The following is a 21,073-nucleotide window of genomic DNA, read 5'->3' on the forward strand; positions in this document are numbered from 1 at the left end:
CCTTTGTTTATAGACTGACTTCAGTGTGCTGAAGTCACTTACCGTATATACTCGAGTATAGGCCGAGTTTTTCAGCACGATTTTTCGTGCTGAAAACACCCCCCTCGGCTTATACTCAAGTGAACTCCCCCACCCGCAGTGGTCTTCAACCTGCGGACCTCCAGAGGTTTCAAAACTACAACTCCCAGCAAGCCCGGGCAGCCATCGGCTGTCCGGGCTTGCTGGGAGTTGTAGTTTTGAAACCTCCGGAGGTCCGCAGGTTGAAGACCACTGCGGCCTTCAACATCATCCAGCCCCCTCTCACCCCCTTTAGTTCTGAGTACTCACCTCCGCTCGGCGCTGGTCCGGTCCTGCAGGACTGTCCGGTGAGGAGGTGGTCCGGTGGGATAGTGGTTCCGGGCTGCTATCTTCACCGGGGAGGCCTCTTCTAAGCGCTTCGGGCCCGGCCTCAGAATAGTCACGTTGCCGTGACAACGACGCATAGGTGCGTTCATTGCCAACGTACTTCTGCGTCATTGTCAAGGCAACGCCTCTATTCCGGGCCGGAAGCGCGGAGAAGAGGCGCCCCCGGTGAAGATAGCAGCCCGGACCACCTCCCCACCGGACCACCTCCTCACCGGACAGCCCTGCAGGACCGGACCAGCGCCGAGCGGAGGTGAGTACTCAGAACTAAAGGGGGGTGAGAGGGGGCTGGATGATGTTGAAGGCCGCAGTGGTCTTCAACCTGCGGACCTCCGGAGGTTTCAAAACTACAACTCCCAGCAAGCCCCGACAGCCGATGGCTGCCCGGGCTTGCTGGGAGTTGTAGTTTTGAAACCTCTGGAGGTCCGCAGGTTGAAGACCACTGAGGGCGAATGATAAGAGGATGATGAAGGGGGGGTGTGGGGATGATGAAGGGGGGGGGTGTGGGATGATAAGGGGATGATGAAGGGGGGATGTGCGGGATGATAAGGGGATGATGAAGGGGGGATGTGTGGGATGATAAGGGGATGATGAAGGGGGGATGTGCGGGATGATAAGGGGATGATGAAGGGGGGATGTGTGGGATGATAAGGGGATAATGAAGGGGGGATGTGTGGGATAAGGGGATGATGAAGGGGGGGATGTGCGGGATAAGGGGATGATGAAGGGGGATGTGTGGGATGATAAGGGGATGATGAAGGGGGGATGTGCGGGATGATAAGGGGATGATGAAGGGGGGATGTGCGGGATGATAAGGGGATGATGAAGGGGGGATGTGCGGGATGATAAGGGGATGATGAAGGGGGGATGTGTGGGATGATAAGGGGATGATGAAGGGGGGATGTGTGGGATGATAAGAGGATGATGAAGGGGGGATGTGTGGGATGATAAGGGGATGATGAAGGGGGGATGTGTGGGATGATGACAAGGGGATGATGATGAGGATGTTAATGACGGGTCTGGATGATGACAGGGGGGGATGAGGTATTTCCCACCCTAGGCTTATACTCGAGTCAATAACTTTTCCTGGGATTTTGGGTTGAAATTAGGGGTCTCAGCTTATACTCGGGTCGGCTTATACTCGAGTATATACGGTATATCTCTGCTAGGGGTATTTTGTGTTTGATTTTTCCCCAAACATGGATAACCCCCTGTAAATATTGCCTTTTTTTAAATTTCTTTTGTAACCCTTAAAGGGGTACTCAGGTGGAAATTATTATTTTTTAAATTAACTGGCTCCAGAAAGTTAAACAGATTTGTAAATTACTTCTTTTAAAAAATCTTAATCCTTTCAGTACTTTTTAGCAGCGGTCTGCTACAGAGGAAAATCTTTATTTTTTTTTTAGTTTCTTTTTTGTGTTTTCCACAGTGCTCTCTGCAGACACCTGATGCCCGTATCACAAACTGTCCTGAGCCGGAGAAAATTCCCGTAGCAAACCTATGCTGCTCTGTACAGTTCCTCACACGGACAGAGGTGTCAGCAGAGAACACTGTGGACAATACAAAAAAATTCAAAAAGTGAAGAATTTCTTCTGTACCAAACAGCTGCTAAAAAGTACTAAAAGGATTAAGATTTTTTAATAGAAGTACCGTAATTTACAAATCTGTTTAACTTTCTGGCACCAGTTCATAAAAAATAAAAAAAATAATAATTTTCCACCGGAGTACCCCTTTAAGACATCTCATTAATCTAAAAGTTGTTGTTTTTTTTCCCCTAGGTTGGCTGAATATGCAGAGAAGGTAAGGTGCATTTTTTTTTTTAGGGGGGGATGTTTTTTACCTTATTTACTTATTTGACCTTTTTATTACAGTTTTTTTTGGATACTGCAAATATAGGTAGTCATTCAAAAATACTTTAATGATTGAATCAGTACCTTCTACAAATGTTATGAAAACATGTTCATAGGGGAATTTAGGCTGTGGGGATCAGGACCACAATTTGAACATACAGCATGCTACATAAAGTATTATTATTATTTGAAATTAGTTTGCAGGGAAGCATATTGTTACTACAATGTTCAGCTAAGACTAATTTTACTTTATTTCATTTCATATTATAACGGACCATCTGAGAAAGTGTATTTAAGGTTATTCCAAAGATTACAAACGATCACCTTGTGATCGGTGATGCGTATCTGTGGCGGCCTACTTCTCAGACACCCACTAATCACGAGAACAGGTGTCCCATGTTCCCTGCATACAACAGTATTGTGCCTGCTCCACTGCTGCTCCATTCATTCCCTATGGGATTGCCGATGCTACTTTCTGCATTACTATAGCAAGTGAATGGAGCAGCATGCACAGTGCTACTGCATTCACACAAGGGGGCACAAGACCCTGCCACAATCCCCCACAGCTGCTGTTTCTTGAAATTACAGTTCCTATTGTTTGCTGTTTTTTTTTTTTTTTCCTCTCGTGATGTGCCTTCCCCAAAGATAATGCTTACTCAACCAATCACTGGCTGAAGCAGGTCACTTTTAAATAATTATCCCAAACCCTAGACTAGTGGCTCATCTAAATTAGCCTTAATGGGGTTGTCCTGCAATAACACTATTTTTAACGGTTTATAAATACACATATATTGGTAAATAATGTATTTTGCTACATTTGGGTTGCTTTTCATGCTTTCCTTCTGCTTCCAATGCAAACTATTTTAATGTTTTCAGTCCAATGTCCGGTCTGTTGTACATCCTGTCTTGGATGTTCTGTTCCTGTGTACAGAACATTTTAGCTGGTAGTTCAGTGCTCGCTTCAGAGCAGTGAGTGTCTGCTGTCATCAGGACCCAGACACTCACTTCTTATGCCGGGCAGCGGCAATCTTGCCTCTGCCTGGCATTTACCCCTGTAGACACTGTGATCAATGCCAATCACTGCGTCTAAAGTAAAAATCTGAGGTCGCTTGGAGGAGCCTAACGAACTGCAGGGTTTGGTTAGCTAAAATGGTGGAGGAGGGTCCCCTTACCTGCCACCAATCGCCGACTCACTGATGTAGCCTGGCATAGCCAGGCTAGATCAGTGGATAGCCATTTACACTGTGTAATGCTATACCATAAGCACAACATTATGCAGTGAATGCAATCTAATGATTGTAGAAAAGTCCTCTATGAAGACTTAAAAAGTGTAAAATAAAAGTCTCTAAAATTATATAAAACTCCCTCCCCTAATAGAAAATAAAACTACCCTTATTTTGTCATTTTACAAAAAAGAAAAAAATTGACATATTTGGTGTTGACTCTTGCGTAAATGTCCAAGCTACTATGAATATATAATGTTTATAATCCAACACTGTAAACGGCTTAACAGTGAAAAAAAATACCGAACACCAAAAATACAGATTTTTAATTACTTCATATATCAGAAAAAAATTAATGAAAAGTGATAAAAACTACAGATCATGGCGCAAAAAATTAGCCCTCAGACATACATACATACATACATACATACATGCAGAAAAATAAGTTATAGGTCCAGATTAAAAGAATACCCAATTTATATAGTTTTTCTATTGTACTAATTTAAATAATTGCAAACTTAATTTAACAAAATGAGTATACATAAAATTGTCCTTTTCTGACCCCTATAGCCCAGATTTATCAAACTGTGAGAAAAAGGGGAGAGATTTTTCCACAGCAACCAATCACAGCTCAGCTAACAAGCTCTGGTAAAGTGAAAGCTGAGCTTTAATTGGTTGCTATGGGAAAATTGCTCCACTTTTTCTTTCACAGTTTCATAAATCTGGGCCATAGGGGCCAGAATAGGACAATTTAATGTATACCCATTTTGTTTTAAGTTTGCAATTGTTTTAAAGAACAATAATAGAAAAACTATATTAAATTGGGTATCCTTTTAATCGCATTGACCTACAGAATAAATATAATGGATTATTTTTACCATAAAGTGCACTTCGTGGCGATTAGTCTTTGCAGCTATCAGAATAGACAGGAGGTGTTTCATGTGCTCCTTCAGACCAATACCTACTGTACTCTGTAAGTATGGTTTTGTTATGTTACACCATTCAAATGTATTTTTCTTTTCAGCGCTCTGCATATGAAACACAGAAAAAAAACATCTTACAATACATGGTAAGAACCTTTTCTAGGATTTCTTTAGAGCAGTTTTCTGAGATTACTGGGGGGGGGGGGGTAAATTGTGGGCTCTGAATGGGATTTAAAGGGGTATTCCAGGCCAAAACTTTTTTTTTTTTTATATATATATATATCAACTGGCTCCGGAAAGTTAAACAGATTTGTAAATTACTTCTATTAAAAAAATCTTAATCCTTAATAGTTATTAGCTTCTGAAGTTGAGTTGCTGTTTTCTGTCTAGCTGCTCTCTGATGACTCACGTCCCGGGAGCTGTGCAGTTCCTATCGGGATATTCTCCCATCATTCACAGCTCCCGGGACGTGACATCATCATTGAGCAGTTAGACAGAAAACTTCAGAAGCTAATAACTATTGGAAGGATTAAGATTTTTTAATAGAAGTAATTTACAAATCTGTTTAACTTTCCGGAGCCAGTTGATTTATATAAAAAAAGGTTTTGCCTGGAATACCCCTTTAATACTTGAGTGGCAAATAACATGTGATCTCTTAATGAGGCTACTTATTGTTATTGGGGGGGGGAGAGAATGTAACTTAAGCCCTGTGATTAATGATGGAGAAGATGAGTCCTGAGGGTAGGTTTCTACAGGTTAGTGTATGCAGATAAGAATTCAGCCCACAAACAGTTTCCAGTGGATTCATGATTTTGACATATTACTAGTGGGGAGGAGACATTGTGGGTCTTTTTATTTATTTATTTATTTTTTGTTTCACGTTTAGAAGAATTGATGAGGCACTTTCTTAAAATGAAAAGCCATGCATAGGAAATAGTCTTATTTCTCCTTTTTTTAAAGTTAACTCCTTCACACTTACATCATAAACTAGGATTGCAACAATAGGAGAAAAAGTAACCTTAAACCCGATCCTGGCCAAGACTCCATCGAGATACAAACTTGTACTGTGTAGAAATTTTGTTTCTCCAACTTCACACTTAGGACAGTTACTATCCAATCTTAATCTTTTTTCAGTCTTATTAAAAAAAATTGGAAGTATAATAGAGTCTGTGCATAATACTTTGCTGGATTAAAGGAGATATATCAAGGGGGAAAACATATTCCGTATCCAAAGGATAGGGGAGAAGTTTTAGATTGCGGGGGTCAGACTGCTGGGCTATCTTCGGTTCTCCCATAGAGATAAATGGAGGGGGCATGTCGACTGCCGCTCTGCGTGAGGGTCGTGATGCGCCGATCTCAGGGAGAGCCAGGGCCCAGTGGTCAGACCCCCTGCGATCTATAGTTAACCCATATCCTTTGGATAAGGCAGGCATAGGCAACCTTCAGCACTGCAGATGTTTTGGACTACATCTCCCATGATGCTCTCACAGCCAAAATGCTGACACTGAATCATAGGAGATGTAGTCCAAAACATCTGCAGTGCTGAAGGTTGCCTATGCCTGGGATAGGGGATCAGTTTTTCCTCATGATACTTCTCCTTTAATCAATGGTTACTACTCAGGGAGGCATGTTTAACATTTACAAATATTCTGGACCATTTGTTACTTTTTAATTGGTCATGGAGATTTATCATTGATTTTACCCTGTTTTTGTGGTGCTGACTTGTCGCAGTTGATGTTTGGAGACTTTTCATTGCGACGTAATAAATGCTTTTTGTAAAATTATGTAGCCATAATCTGGTTTGCCACTCAATACAAAATTCCTTACTACCATCTGATGTGCTGCTTTTATTTGAACATTATGCCATAATTGGGTTATCTTTTTGTAGCGGCCATGAGTTTATCATGTGATTTGTCGCACAATTTGTGGCAAATCTACACCAGCCCAGACCTTGCTTACAAAACTGGTTTTGGACAGAATTTATTTTAAAAAAAAAAATACAATTGTTCTTACAGCACGCTTTAATTTTTCTTTTTTTCTTTCTTTTCTTTTCTTTGCGCACATATATTTCTATTTTTGTCAGAAATAAAATGACAGACAAGTCATCTTTACATTGCAAAAGTATTTTAACATGTTGTAATGTTATTTAAAGGAAACACTTGTCATTACAACTCCGGAAGAGGCGGAACTTGTGCAAAATCTGACCCAGGAATTGGAAGCAGCAGTGAATGTGTTTAATATAAACACTAAGCCAAGATATGTATGTTTTACTTTCTATTTTATTGTGCTTATAATTTTTGGTTGTTTTTCTTAAAATAATAAATTAATCAGTCTGTGTATAAGAAATCGGTTTGAACACCACAAGGGATTGCTAATCCTTTTCACTCTTGTAGTATTCTTCACATAAAGTTATAGTTTTGATCAACAAAAGCACTGGCTTTGGTATCTCCCATAGTATGATCACCAAACCTGCTAAAGCAACTCTTCCAGTGGTACCCTGCACTGGATAATGGGTGAGAGGTGACACCCCTATTATAAAGTTAGAGGGAGACAATGTAGGATCTGTTGACTATAGGTGTTGTGAATATTGCCATTTCTGCACGGTGCATGTCAACACTAATCTACTGCCCTTTACCATGGAAGTCCATAAGTCATTTTCTGATTTAAGATTGAGGCTCAGTTGGCTGGTGTAAAAGCAAATCTAATAAAATTCTGTAAATATATTCTCTGTAAGAAATAAGATTATTTCTTTAAGAAATAAATTGAATTTGCTTTTTAGATATGCGATGGTAGACGTGAATGTGAGCAAAGTACTGAAGACACTGAAGGAAAATATTCAAGACATACGGGTATTTTTCTTTTATCTTGCTTAATCTTGCTTTATTCTTGTTATTACTTACTGTTTAACTAAGATAAAATTGTAAAATATTATGTGTATAATCTTGTCCAATCCATATAATTCAAGATGCAGTAATTATAGATTAAATTTAAGGTCACACAATTCAATGTTCATCAGAGAATATAGGTCATGGTTTCACAGTGTGTAAGGCTATGTTCACAAAGAGGAATTTCTTCAATTCCGCACAGCTTGCTGAACGGGATTGTGGAATTTTTGTGTTTTCTAAACACAGAATCCTGCCGAAATTAAAGCCCCATTGAGTTAAATGGGATTCCGCCAACAATTCTCCAGCATGTCTTTTTTTCTTTTCTTTTTTTTTTATGGGCAATTTCCGTGGCAAAACTGCCACGGAAATTTCACTGTGTGAATAGGACAGCTGTATCCCATAGAAGAAAATATTGTCTGAATTTGTCCATGGAATTCCGCCAAATTCCATGGAATTCCGGAAAATTCACCTTGGGAACATAGCCTAACACTACATGCTCCTGCATGGATAAAGCTGTTTTGAAGTGACTGTCGCTGTAATCGAGGTGTATCTTTATAGGCCACCATAGAAATTTTAAACTCAACACATTTCAAAAAACTTCTTTGACTTCAATTTTATTTAAGTGAAGGTTATTCATTTCAAAAAGTGAAAAGCTAGAATATTTAATTTTTTTAAACTGTAAATTTTTATTATAAGTTTTTCAATGTAGACACAAACAACATTACAAGCAGGGGAGAACAAGTCCCTGCAGCTCAGGTCAACAAAAACGAAGCTCAGCTCATGGAACACATAATAACAGAACAACAAAGTCAAGCAATACACAGGAGTTAGGAAAAGCCCAACCCAGGCACTCAAAATTTAACGATCACCAGGAAAAGGATGGGGGAGAGGGGGGGGGGGGAGTGAGGAGGGACAAACGCCATACCGACTAAACACATCAAGGAAAGGGGAAGACAAGACATGGAAAAAGGTGAGCAGAAAAAAAGAAGAGGAAACACAACCAAGGACCCAAGGAAAGGGTAGGACTAAGGGGGTTGCCTATCGGTGAAAGCTATAGTATTTAAAAAAGAAAAAAAAATACTATAAACTCTGGAAAATAGCAGGATATTTTAAGATTTTTTTTCTCTTTTGTACACAATTATGAGCTGGGGGGAAAATGTCAAAAATGAATTATTTGTGCAGTTTGTTTGATGTGTGAAAAGGAAATCAAATCCTGGGGCAGATGACTTTCTGTGAACTACAGAACGATATCACTTACCAGACCCCCTCCGCACTTAGATCTGTATACTACAACTACTACTACTGCTCTCAGTGCAATTAGGATACATAGCTGTTATGCACCTTCCCTAAGCGTTGTGATTATTGGTCGAATTGCGTTAGCCTCTCTCTATGCAATTTTCCTTTTTAGAATTTTTTATTTTTTTATTTTTTTTTTAAACTGACCTCAAGCCACTTACTAGTCTGAGTTCATCTGGATAACTCCAGCACTAGCAGCCTGATTAAATGAACAGACGCAATGATCAACGCCACACAAATTTATTAACATGAAAAGACACACTATCTATCAAACGTCTAGCCCCCTCGGGGTGCATTTACACTACGTTTTCTTCATACTGTCGCCGGATTCGGCTGGGTTATGTCAAAACCGGGCGCTCCCGTATATAAGCCGGACCCGGCCCGCATCTCGTTCTTTTGAATAAGCCAACCAGAGTCAGACTCCGGTTTTGTGGCCGGACTGAAAACCATGGTATGCTACGTGATGTGAATGCAGACTCAATTTGCAGATGGTAAGGCCTTGCTGGCAGGGTCCTCTTAACATTAGTTACTTTGTTTATATCTAACATACTTGATTTTACACTATGTATTTAAACCCCTTATCATATGTACAGTGTCCTGTAATCAAGGGCACTAAAAATAAATATCCTACAAATATTTAAAATGGTTTTCATTGGTGACACAGCAGATATCTAGGCAGTAGACCAGTTCTGTCCAGACTCGTGCCAGCATATCCTCAGATAGGGACACCACTGTTTTAAACAACAGATTCTGCAGCAGTTTCACAGAATAAGCAAACGGAAGTAGTGGGAGCTCACAGCCTTAAAGGGTCCATATTTCCCAGGTTTCATCCACACAAGTAAATGCTGAAGCACTCAGATTATGGTGAAGGAAAAATAACTTTCTCTGTCGCTCTTCATTCGGGGGACACCTTACTGATGGGTATATGCTCTTGCCACTAGGATAAAAAAAAAATTGGCTCCTCCCTGGCAGGATATACCCGCCTACTGGAAGCGAGGTAACCAGTTTTAGCTAGTGTCAGTAGGAGGCAAGACACAGGTCTGGGAGCTCCCCAGACCTGGTCTATTATTTTATTATTTTCTAGTTAAGTATGTCTAGTTAGGTTCTTTTTCCTTTTGTAATTTTTCTAGGTTGGGCGACAGGAGCATGGCGCTTACTTGATCGCCCACATGCGACAAAGGGGCATGGTGCATAAGAGTATGGTCAGTCAACCCCTTATTGCCTACAGTTAGCGCCTGGCGTCCCCCACTTGCCTCTGCCCGTCTCGCTATGGCAGCCTGGTGTGATGCAGCGTGGCCTAATGCTTGCTGAAGACCTCAGGGGGATGCCCCTTTTCAGGCGGTTTCCCAAGGTGGAGGGCATTCGGGTCATCCAGATCCTGCAAATGGAGCTTTTTCGCCTCCCAGGTGTTCGCGGCGGGCCCCTGGGACAGGGGTTTTGGGGCTGCAGCTGTTTTTGGGCACCAGTCCTTTCTAGAGCCGGTCTCCATCTTTATTTTTTTCCAGTGGATTTCTGGTCTCTACCTCTTGTGTTTTCCTTCTGCTCGGCGTACGCTGCTCTCCCTGGTGTTTTTTCTGCCATTTTCTCCTGAATCTGTTGAATCTGGATGGGGCTCTCTTGTGCCCTTTTCCATTTTTGTTTCTCAGCTGGACTAGCCCTCTGTCTGGTTCTCTGTTTCTTGGAGTTGATTTCCAACCTCCTCCCGGGGATGGTTCTGGCCCATCTGGCTTCCTAGACCCCCTTTTCTTGTTTCTCTATATGAAATATAGATTTAGAGTATCTACATAGGGCGGTCTCTTCCTTTTGGCGTCCATTTCCATGGACGGGGGTTCTTTTGGAAGCTCATTTTCTGGGCCTCAGTTGTCTCTGCCCGGGATCTCGTCTGCGTACCTTATGGTCGAGCGGGTTCGGCCTCTGAACAGTTTCCCTTTCTCTGGTTGTTTTTCCCACCCTAGAGGACTACTTTGATACATCCTATCAGTAAGGTGTCCCCCCCCAATGAAGAGCGATAGAGAAAAGGAGATTTTTTTTGTACTCAACGTAAAATCTTTCTCGTACCCTTCAAAAAAAAAAAAAAAATATGGCGGGGTGTGGTGTCCCCCACACCACACCCCGCCATATTTTTTTTTTTTTTTTGTCCGGATTATCTTTACAGGTTTTTTTTTTTTTTTTTATACGGGATTCTGTCTAGGGTCCTTCGGAAGTGTTCTTTGTTGGCTTCTCCTACTGCTTTGTGACAAAAGTGGTTACCTCACTTCCACTGGGCGGGTATATCCAGCCAGGGAGGAGCCAACTATTTTTTCCTAGTCTTAGTGCCTCCTAGTGGCAAGAGCATATACCTATCAGTAAGGTGTCCCCCAATGAAGGCTAAGCAGGAGTGTGGAAATAAAATAAAAATAAAAAAATAAATAAAAATAAACCTACTTTACTAAAGCGGAACACAATCTACTTGTCCCTCAAGAAAATCCACTTGTCCTGGTAGATAAAATAATTTCAACCAAAATAGTACGTAAATAGGGTCTTTATTAGTTTCTGCACTTTTAGTTTTTTCCTCCTCGTCCTATAATAGCCATAAATCTTATTTTTCCATCTACAGACCCATATGAGGCTTGTTTTTGCGGGGCCAAGTATACTTTGTAATGGTGCCTTTCATTTTTCCATAACTTATGCTCTGAAACAAAAAAAATTATTTGTGAGGTGAAATTGAAAAAAGCTAATTTTGGTTTTCTTCTTTTGCCATTCACCTTGTGGTCAGACTTACATATTATTTTGATACTTTAGGTCGGCCTCATAACACCAATACCAAATTTGTTTAGTTTCCGTCATGTTTTAACCCTTTTAATGACGCAGGATGTATATTTACGTCCTGCGCCGACTCCCGCGATATGAAACGGACCCCACATCGCGCTGCGACCCCACATCGCGTCGGTCCCGGCGCTCATCAACGGCCGGGACCCGCGGCTAATACCACACATTGCCGATCGCGGCGATGTGCGGTATTAACCCTTTAGAAGCGGCGGTCAAAGCTGACCGCTGCTTCTAAAGCTAAAGTGAAAGTATCCCGGCTAGTGAATAGCGGTGAAATTGCGGCATCCCGAACAGCTTGCAGGACACCGGGAGGGCCCTTACCTGCCTCCTCGGTGTCCGATCGACGAATGACTGCTCCGTGCCTGAGATCCAGGCAGGAGCAGTCAAGCGCCGATAACGCTGATCACAGGCGTGTTATTACACGCCAGTGATCAGCATAGGAGATCAGTGTGTGCAGTGTTATAGGTCCCTATGGGACCTATAACACTGCAAAAAAAATTAAAAAAAAAAAAGTGTTAATAAAGGTCATTTAACCCCTTCCCTAATAAAAGTTTGAATCACCCCCCTTTTCCCATAAAAAAAAAAGTGTAAATAAAAATAAACATATGTGGTATCGCCGCGTGCGTAAATGTCCGAACTCTAAAAATATATTGTTAATGAAACCGCATGGGCAATGGCGTACGCGCAAAAAAATTCTAAAGTCCAAAAAAGCGTATTTTGGTCACTTTTTATACCATTAAAAAATGAATAAAAAGTGATCAAAAAGTCTGATTAAAACAAAAATCATACCAATAAAAACTTCAGATCACGGTGCAAAAAATGAGTCCTCATACCACCCTGTACGTGGAAAAATAAAAAAAAGTTATAGGGGTCAGAACAGGACATTTTTAAATGTATAAATTTTCCTGCATGTAGTTATGATTTTTTCCAGAAGTACGACAAAATCAAACCTATATAAGTAGGGTATCATTTTAACCGTATGGACCTACAGAATAATAAGGTGTCATTTTTACCGAAATATGCACTGGGTAGAAACGGAAGCCCCCAAAAGTTACAAAATGGCATTTTTTCTTCGATTTTGTCGCACAATGATTTTTTTTTCTGTTTAGTCGTGAATTTTTGGGTAAAATGACTGTCACTGCAAAGTAGAATTGGTGACGCCAAAAATAAGCCATAATATGGATTTTTAGGTGGAAAATTGAAAGGGTTATGATTTTTAAAAGGTAAGGAGGAAAAAACTAAAGTGCAAAAAACGGAAAAACCCTGAGTCCTTAATTATATTATATATAATTTTTTTTTTTTTTTTTTACTTTTACATTTTTTTACAAATTTCCTGACCCCTATAACATTTTTTTTTTTCCGTATACCTGGCTGTATGAGGACAAATTTTTGGGGCCGTAATATGCTGTTTGTATCAGTACCATTTTGGTATTTTTTGAGCACTTTTTTTAACTTTTTTTTTTTTTTGGGGGGATATGAGGTTCTAAACATAAAAAATACAATTCTGTGACTTAAAAATTTTTTTTTTTTTTAGGTTAACACCATTTACCGTACGGGATATAAAATGTTATTTTTTAATAGTTCGGACAATTTTGCACGCACCAATACCAAATATGTTTATTTCTATTATGTCTACATATTTTTATATGGAAAAGAGGGGTTATATGAACTTTTAATATGGATGGGGTTAACGGGTGTTTTTTAAACTTTTATTAAACTTTCTTTTTTTAAATACACTTTTTGTTAGGGGGAATCATTTAGATTCCTCATACAGATCAATGCAGTTCTATTGAACTCCATTGATCTGTGTTCATTTGGTTGAGCCTGCTCAAGGCAGACTCAATCAAATGCAGATCTATGGCAGCCATGAATGCAGAGGTAAGCCCTCCGGCTACCTCCACAGCGGTTCTTCCTATGGTCCCAGGTGTCGGTTGATGGGATTTAAACATCACTGCTACGAGAGAGATTTTACAGTGAGTTTAAAAAAAAATCTCCTTTTTATTCAATCACGTTTTGATGGAATAAAATGTACTTGTTTGACTCCACTCTTTCTTTTTAGTTATGTGTTGTCTTATGTAGTTCGGTTCCTGGTGAATCGTTGTTTCCGTCGTGGTAGAGTTTCTTTCAGTTATGACCTAATGTTCAAATGGAAATGTAGAGGTGCATATACCTGAAGATACATTGACTTTTTCTTTTGTGGCTATGCCAAGGACTCAGTGGGGGGAAATTTATCATTGTTTTTACCATTTTTTTGGGTGGTAAATTGTTGACATTTTTGTGCCATGGGTAAAAATCACAAAATGTTTGTGCAAATAATTTAGACTCATTCAAGAAAACAGTTTAAATGTAGTGTGACATGGTTGCCTTTTGCAGTGGTCGATTATTTATCAACTGCATCTTTTTTAAAATGTCAAAAATTTGTTGCACAAACACTCAAATTTTTGTGCAATCACACATCAGATGTCAAAAGTTTGCTGCCTAGACACCTGCCTTATCACCAGTGAAAATCGCTGGATGGGAAACTCTGATTGTAAGCCACAATTGTCTTCTTTAGAGTTTGCTCCCAAAAAGAAAACAAACCTACTTTGGTACCAATCACTAGAAAACCTAATAAATTCACCCAAAACCATGTGAAAATATATCTGTAAGCTGTAATCAAGAAACAGTTAGAACTTTCTCTTTTTGTTTTCAACTGTAAATCCCCACAAGGGTAGGGTCACACAAGATTGATACGCAGCATATTTTACGCTGCGGTTCTACCTGTGACCAGACCCTTATTGTGCCTCCGGCTGTTACCGAATACACCCCCACCCCACCCGGCCTGCACGCAGCTGCAATCTGCCGCTCCAAGCAGCCACACTAGGGGCCTGCAAGTCACCCAGTGCACTCACACATCGCAGCTGCTTCAGGGGGAGGTGAGGGGGGGGGGGGGTTGTGAACAGCTGGAGGCACAATATGGGTCGTGTCATCTGTTACGTGTGACCCTAACAAAGAGAGTGAAATCATGCAAGTCTGAAACATCCCACATGAAAAAACTTTTTTCATGTTAATGAATTTGTGTTAGTTTCTGCATTCATAATTGAAAGAACAGATGATTTCACACCATTCTTTTTAAATCTCCCTGAATTGTTTTTCATGTGTCTTGGGTTGGGTGTCTTCATGTTTTAGCCACCCATTTTATTTATTTTTTTATTCAGAAACTTGTTTGTAGAACAGTTGGCTGCTGAAAGTTATTTATTTATTTATTTGTTTTTTTTGTTTTTAATACTCTTATCATTAGGACCCCAGAAATACTTTAAAGGGTAGCTCCCACCATCCATTTTTTTTTCGGTCCCTGCCTGTTGCCCATCTATCCCTAACCCCCTCCCTGCCTTTAAATTTTTTTTTACTATATTAAAAATGCTTGTCTGCATGGTCTACCAGGCAGACTTCCTCAGCAGGCACAACTTCACTGATGCCTGCTGGGGCCGACACTTCCGCCCTTAGTTTACTATACAGGGTGCCTCCAGCTTTTTCACCACTACAACTAACAGCTTGCCCTGACATCTACTGGCTGTCAGGGCATGCTGTAGGCACCCAGTGTTGAAAACAATAGCGCTACCCTGCTAACCCCACCACCCATTGAAATCAAAAGTTGCCGCAGCGCTGCCCTGAACCACGCTCCCCGGGAGCGGGAGGCGGGGCCGGCATGTGAAGCCAGGATGCCAATGCGCTCTCAGCGCTCGCTCCCCCCTGTCTGATTGACAGGCAGGGATTGAGCACTGGCCAAATGAATTAGGACCGATGCCCAGCTGGCATCGTTTCGAATTCATGCATGACTTCATGCCAGCCTGCGGCCGACCACTAGGAGGGAGACCACTAGTGGATGGTTTTCAACATTAAAATAAACTCTTTTAATGAAAAAAAAATTGCGATGTTGTAGTAGAAAAGTACTACAACATATCAAAAAAAAAAAAATAAATAAATAAATTTGGTGACAGTGCCCATTTAAATCTAAGCCCCATGGAAAATATTTATAGAAGGTTCTTGTATTCTTGCAAAAGTCTTCTAGACATTTTGTGGAGAACAGACGAATACTGACATATGTATTATGTATAGGTCTGAATTTTACTGATCATGACTAGCAATTGCCAAGTGTTAACAGGCCTTTAATTTAGCAAAGATGAGTCATGTATTTCATGACAATGTTAATTACCATTGTTTAGTCATGTTGGATAATACGGTCATGTTTCCTGGTTTCTTCTAGATTTTCATTACAATAAAAGAAGGTCTATATGGTATGAAAAGGATCGTAAACCATCTAGTTCATCTTTATGCGGTGATGAAGTGCAGTCAGTATCAGATAAACACTCTCTTACAGAGAAAGGTAGAACAAGGAAGCGATCAAGGAGTTCCTCCAAAGATATGATGCTCAAAGTTACTTTTTCCACAGGTGAGTGTATTTTTATTTATTTTTCTCTCCTGGCTTAGGCCACTTTCAGTCAGTATTTTGTATTTGAAAGCTAAAGCATTGAGTGGGTCCAAAACACAGAAGAGGTGCTGTCATACTTTTATTTAAGTATGCTTTATAAATGCTTTTGGAAAACAAATATTGAAACGAAATGGTGACCCAAAATCTGCCATGCGCTAGTGGTCATTAGGACCCCTTTTGCAGATTCCATCAAAAACAGGATATTATAGTGCAGCATGGAGTGCTATTTTGTCAAGAAGAAGAGATGATCCAGCGTGGGTCAGTAGAAATCCAGACTTTATTAGAACTCACAGTAAAAGCAGTAAAAAGCAACCAGCAGATCAGACGCGTTTCAGGCGCATGCGCCCTTCGTCAGTGATGTCATCCATCTGCACAGGTGTTAGTTAAATACCGGACAGGTAGTGGGTGGAGAATTGGCCACCAATTAAACTACACTTGAACCGCTGACAACGGTGCAGAGGAGGATACTAATACAAAACATAGACAAAATGTTAGTAAAAGTACAAAATGCTAAAAACAATACACTAATATGCAATTTTGCACAAATGGCTTGTACAGCACAGAAATATAACATGGTGAATAAAGAAAAAACATATAAAATGTACACCAGTTATAATCGACTGTAAAAGTAGAACAAACGTGTGTGTGTGAATGCGGCACTAGTAATGGAACAGCAATTCTCTCTTTAAATTCAAACCTTTCGGTGCACTAATGCCCAAAGTGAATTGCCAGAATGCTTCGCGCTCCAATAATTTTCGCCGCACACAACCACCACGGGGTCCTATGTGAACACGTTCTATAGCATAAATTTGAAAATAATTAATGTGACCACCATGTACAGTTTTAAAATGTAAAGATGCTGCCGATCGGTTTCTTACGGCATTGCTAGTTATGTCATTGAGATGTTCCAGCGCTCTGACCCTAAGTTTCCAAAAGTGGAGCCTACATATTTGAGTTGGCACTGCGAACACTCAATGACATAGATTACATTATGGTGGTTACAGTTAATATAATCTTTTATTTGATAATTTTTAGTTTGCTCTGCATTGGAAAATTGTGTGCATAATTTGGCATAGTTACATGTTCTGCAAATCCTGCCGCCACATTTAAAAAATCCTCTATTACTCAACCAGTTATTTCTGTTAACTGTGTTGGACAATACCAAACTAGGGGATAGAATATCTCCCAGGGTTTTTGCCTTTTTTGGGACTATGTGACAACCTTTGGATAATATTTTTGCTACAATTTCGTCCTGTCTCAGGAAATGGAGATGTATATTGATGATGTTCTTGACCTGTGTAAATTGGGGAGAATAAGTGAGTGCAATGACCGGTTTACTCTGAAAATTAGAGCGACTATGTTGTGTACAATTAATGGGTGGAGAAATTAGAAGAGAACGGTCCTTTTTGGCAACAATAGTTTTAGCTCTGGATAAAGTGCGTGTAGTATAACCTCTACTCGCGAGCCTACGCGAAGCCTCACTGATTTGAGACTCGCAAGTAGAGGGACCACTACAATTTCTCTTTATCCATGTGAATTCTCCTACTGGAATAGCCCTGATGGTATGTGGCGGGTGATTGCTATCAGCTCTAAGAATAGTGTTCCCTGCAGTGGGTTTGCGGAACGTAGAAACAGAAATAATATGGTCTGGCACTGAGCTAAATTCAAGGTCAAGGAAGGAAATGCTGGATGGGTGTGAATGGTAAGTGAATTTCAGATTGTAAGAATTGTCATTGATGTATTCCAGGAACAGTGGTATGGCAGACATATCACCCTTCCAAATCAGGAGGAGATCTATGAATCTGCCATACCACTGCACGTGGGAGACAAATGGATTGGATGTGGAGAAAAGGTACTTGGATTCCCAATATGACATAGTCAGATTGGCTAAGGAAGGTGAGTGTCTAGCGCCCATTGAAACACCACTGGATTGGATAAAAAACATACGATCAAAAGAAAAATATTTATGTGTCATGAGATACCATGTGCTCATTTTAATGAATTCTTTTAAATCAATGGTATAGTCACTGTGGTTTAAAAGAATTCATTAAAATGAGCACATGGTATCTCATGACACATAACTATTTTTCTTTTGATCGTATGTTTTTTATCCAATCCAGTGGTGTTTCAATGGGCGCTAGACACTCACCTTCCTTAGCCAATCTGACTATGTCATATTGGTAATCCAAGTACCTTTTCTCCACATCCAATCCATTTGTCTCCCACGTGCAGTGGTATGGCAGATTCATAGATGATCTCCTCCTGATTTGGAAGGGTGATATGTCTGCCATACCACTGTTCCTGGAATACATCAATGACAATTCAGAATTGCTGTTCCATTACTAGCGCCGCATTCACACACACACACGTTTGTTCTACTTTTACAGTCGATTATAACTGGTGTACATTTTATATGTTTTTTCTTTATTCACCATGTTATATTTCTGTGCTGTACAAGCCATTTGTGCAAAATTGCATATTAGTGTATTGTTTTTAGCATTTTGTACTTTTACTAACATTTTGTCTATGTTTTGTATTAGTATCCTCCTCTGCACCGTTGTCAGCGGTTCAAGTGTAGTTTAATTGGTGGCCAATTCTCCACCCACTACCTGTCCGGTATTTAACTAACACCTGTGCAGATGGATGACATCACTGACGAAGGGCGCATGCGCCTGAAACGCGTCTGATCTGCTGGTTGCTTTTTACTGCTTTTACTGTGAGTTCTAATAAAGTCTGGATTTCTACTGACCCACGCTGGATCATCTCTTCTTCTTGTTTGAATCTGTGTGCACCGGGCTGGGTGCGGATCCGTGTCGGGGGCGCATTGGTGGAGCGAGCTGGATTTTCGCGAACTACACTTGCCAAGTGCTATTTTGTCCAGTAAGATAAGGGACACCATGATATTAACCTGACGGACTCCTAGGGAGCCTTTAAGAGCTTCAACATTATACCATTCTGTAGCATGAAAAGTAGCAGGCAAGTTTTTAATACTGGGGTAACATAGGTCTCCTTTTTATGTTCGAGACTTTCCATTTGATTAGATATAAGGCCAATAATTTCCCCTTGTATAGGGATTTGTTGTAATATTTGGTCTGGATTTAATGCACTGTTACTTGTATTAATACAATTTTATAATGCTTTTATACTGACATACTGAATAGAGATGAGCGCACTTACAGTAAATTCGATTCGGCACGAACTTCTTGGCTCGGCAGTTGATGACTTATCCTGCATAAATTAGTTCAGCTTTCAGGTGCTCCGGTGGGCTGGAAAAGGTGGATACAGTCCTAGGAAAGATTCTCCTAGGACTGTATCCACCTTTTCCAGCCCACGGGAGCACCTGAAAGCTGAACTAATTTATGCAGGATAAAGTCATCAACTGCCGAGCCGAGAAGTTCGTGACAAATCAAATTTACTGTAAGTTCGCTCATCTCTAATACTGAACATGTAACAGATGTGGAAAAGAAATTAGTATATATATAAAATATAGACATATATTACATGTTTGTTTCTGCCTGTGGGGAAATGGGTAACAAATACATGCATTTCCCTACCTAACCAGCAGGGCTGTGGAGTCGGTAGATAAATGTTCTGACTCCGACTCAAACTCCGGAGTTTTCTGTGCTTCCGACTCAGACTCCCGACTCCTCTGTATTAATATGTGAATGTATTTTATACATTCCTTGAAGGAGAAAGAAAGGCAACATACATGTCATTACCACAGGACTACTGGCTGGGAAGCCAACAGTCTACTGTATTGAACAGTTTGTGTGCTGATCTGCTGCTGAAGATAGGGCAGTGGGAGGATCCAGGAAGGGGCATTTATTATAAAACATGATTTCCCTAGTAGAATCCCATAGTCAAGTTTAAAGGGGTACTCCGCCCCTAGACATCTTATCCCCTATCCAAAGGATAGGGGATAAGATGTCAGATCGCCGGGGTCCTGCTGCTGGGGACCCCCTGGATCGCCACTGCGGCACCGCGCTTTCATTACTACACAGAGAGACTTCGCTCTGTGCGTAATGATGGGCTATACAGGGGATGGAGCAGCGTGACGACATGGCTCCGCCCCTCGTGACATCACGGCCCGCCCCTTAATGCAAGTCTATGGCAGGGGGCGTGGCGACCCCCACGCCCCTTCCCATAGACTTGTATTGAGGGGGCGGGCCGTGACATCATGAGGGGCGGAGCCGTGATGTAACAATGCTCCGGCCCCTGTATCGCCCCGTATCTGTGCAGTAATGAGAGCGCGGTGCCGCATCGGCGATCCCGGGGGTCCCCAGCAGCGGGACCCCGGCGATCTGACATCTTATCCCCTTTCCAAAGTTCCAAGTTTCCAAAGGTCACGCTGCTGGGGACCCCCGGGATCGCCGATGCGGCACTGCGCTATAATTACTGCACAGAGCAAGTTCGCTCTGTCCGTAATGACGGGCGATACAGGGGCCGGGGCATCACTACATCACAGCTTCGCCCCTCGTGATGTCTAGGGGCAGAGTACCCCTTTAAGCTAACAATCGAGTTTACAAGTTTTTATAGCCTTAGCTGAATGGCAGCATATTTACTTAATCCCTTATCAGTGAGAGTAGAGATGAGCGAACTTACAGTAAATTCGATTCGTCACGAACTTCTCGGCTCGGCAGTTGATGACTTTTCCTGCATAAATTAGTTCAGCTTTCCGGTGCTCCGGTGGGCTCGAAAAGGTGGATACAGTCCTAGGAGACTCTTTCCTAGGAATGTATCCACCTTTTCCAGCCCACCGGAGCACCTGAAGGCTGAACTAATTTACGCAGGAAAAGTCATCAACTGCCGAGCCGAGAAGTTTGTGACGAATCGAATTTACTGTAAGTTCGCTCATCTCTAAGTGAGAGGCTAGGTTACCCATGGGTTCCCTGTAACAGCAGGACACAACACTATGGAAAGTATAAGTATTGCCGCTCCTAATTGTGCGTTGTGTGCCAAATAGTAAAGCACATGAAAAGCATGCTTCTTCAGTCACTTAACGTGTTCGTTTTGCGGTTACATGAGGCACTGCATGCATTGATCTTTATTCTTATAGTAGAGAATTCATTAATTATAACTTTTTGTGAATTGGGACATTTAAACTTGCTTTTTTTTTTTTTTTTATTCCAATATAAATTTAGCAGAGTCTGAGTGGGTGCATTGTTTGCCGACTCCGACTCCAGGTACCCAAAATTTCGTCCGACTCCTCGACTCA

General features: G+C 41.1%; 1 protein-coding gene across 2 annotated transcripts in view; it reads left to right on the plus strand.

The window, feature by feature from the left end:
- LOC130273673 (uncharacterized) overlaps positions 1 to 21,073 on the plus strand; it is a gene marked incomplete in the record, with an annotated part of 157,308 nt that overhangs the window by 124,923 nt on the left and 11,312 nt on the right. For both annotated transcript variants that reach the window (XM_056520854.1, XM_056520853.1), the window contains 5 exon segments: positions 2,181 to 2,202; positions 4,500 to 4,544; positions 6,551 to 6,658; positions 7,178 to 7,247; positions 15,634 to 15,819. In XM_056520854.1, the coding sequence (XP_056376829.1) occupies positions 2,181 to 2,202; positions 4,500 to 4,544; positions 6,551 to 6,658; positions 7,178 to 7,247; positions 15,634 to 15,819 (431 nt within the window).

This window comes from Hyla sarda, chromosome 5, assembly GCF_029499605.1.
Source record: "Hyla sarda isolate aHylSar1 chromosome 5, aHylSar1.hap1, whole genome shotgun sequence".
NCBI lineage: Eukaryota > Metazoa > Chordata > Amphibia > Anura > Hylidae > Hyla > Hyla sarda.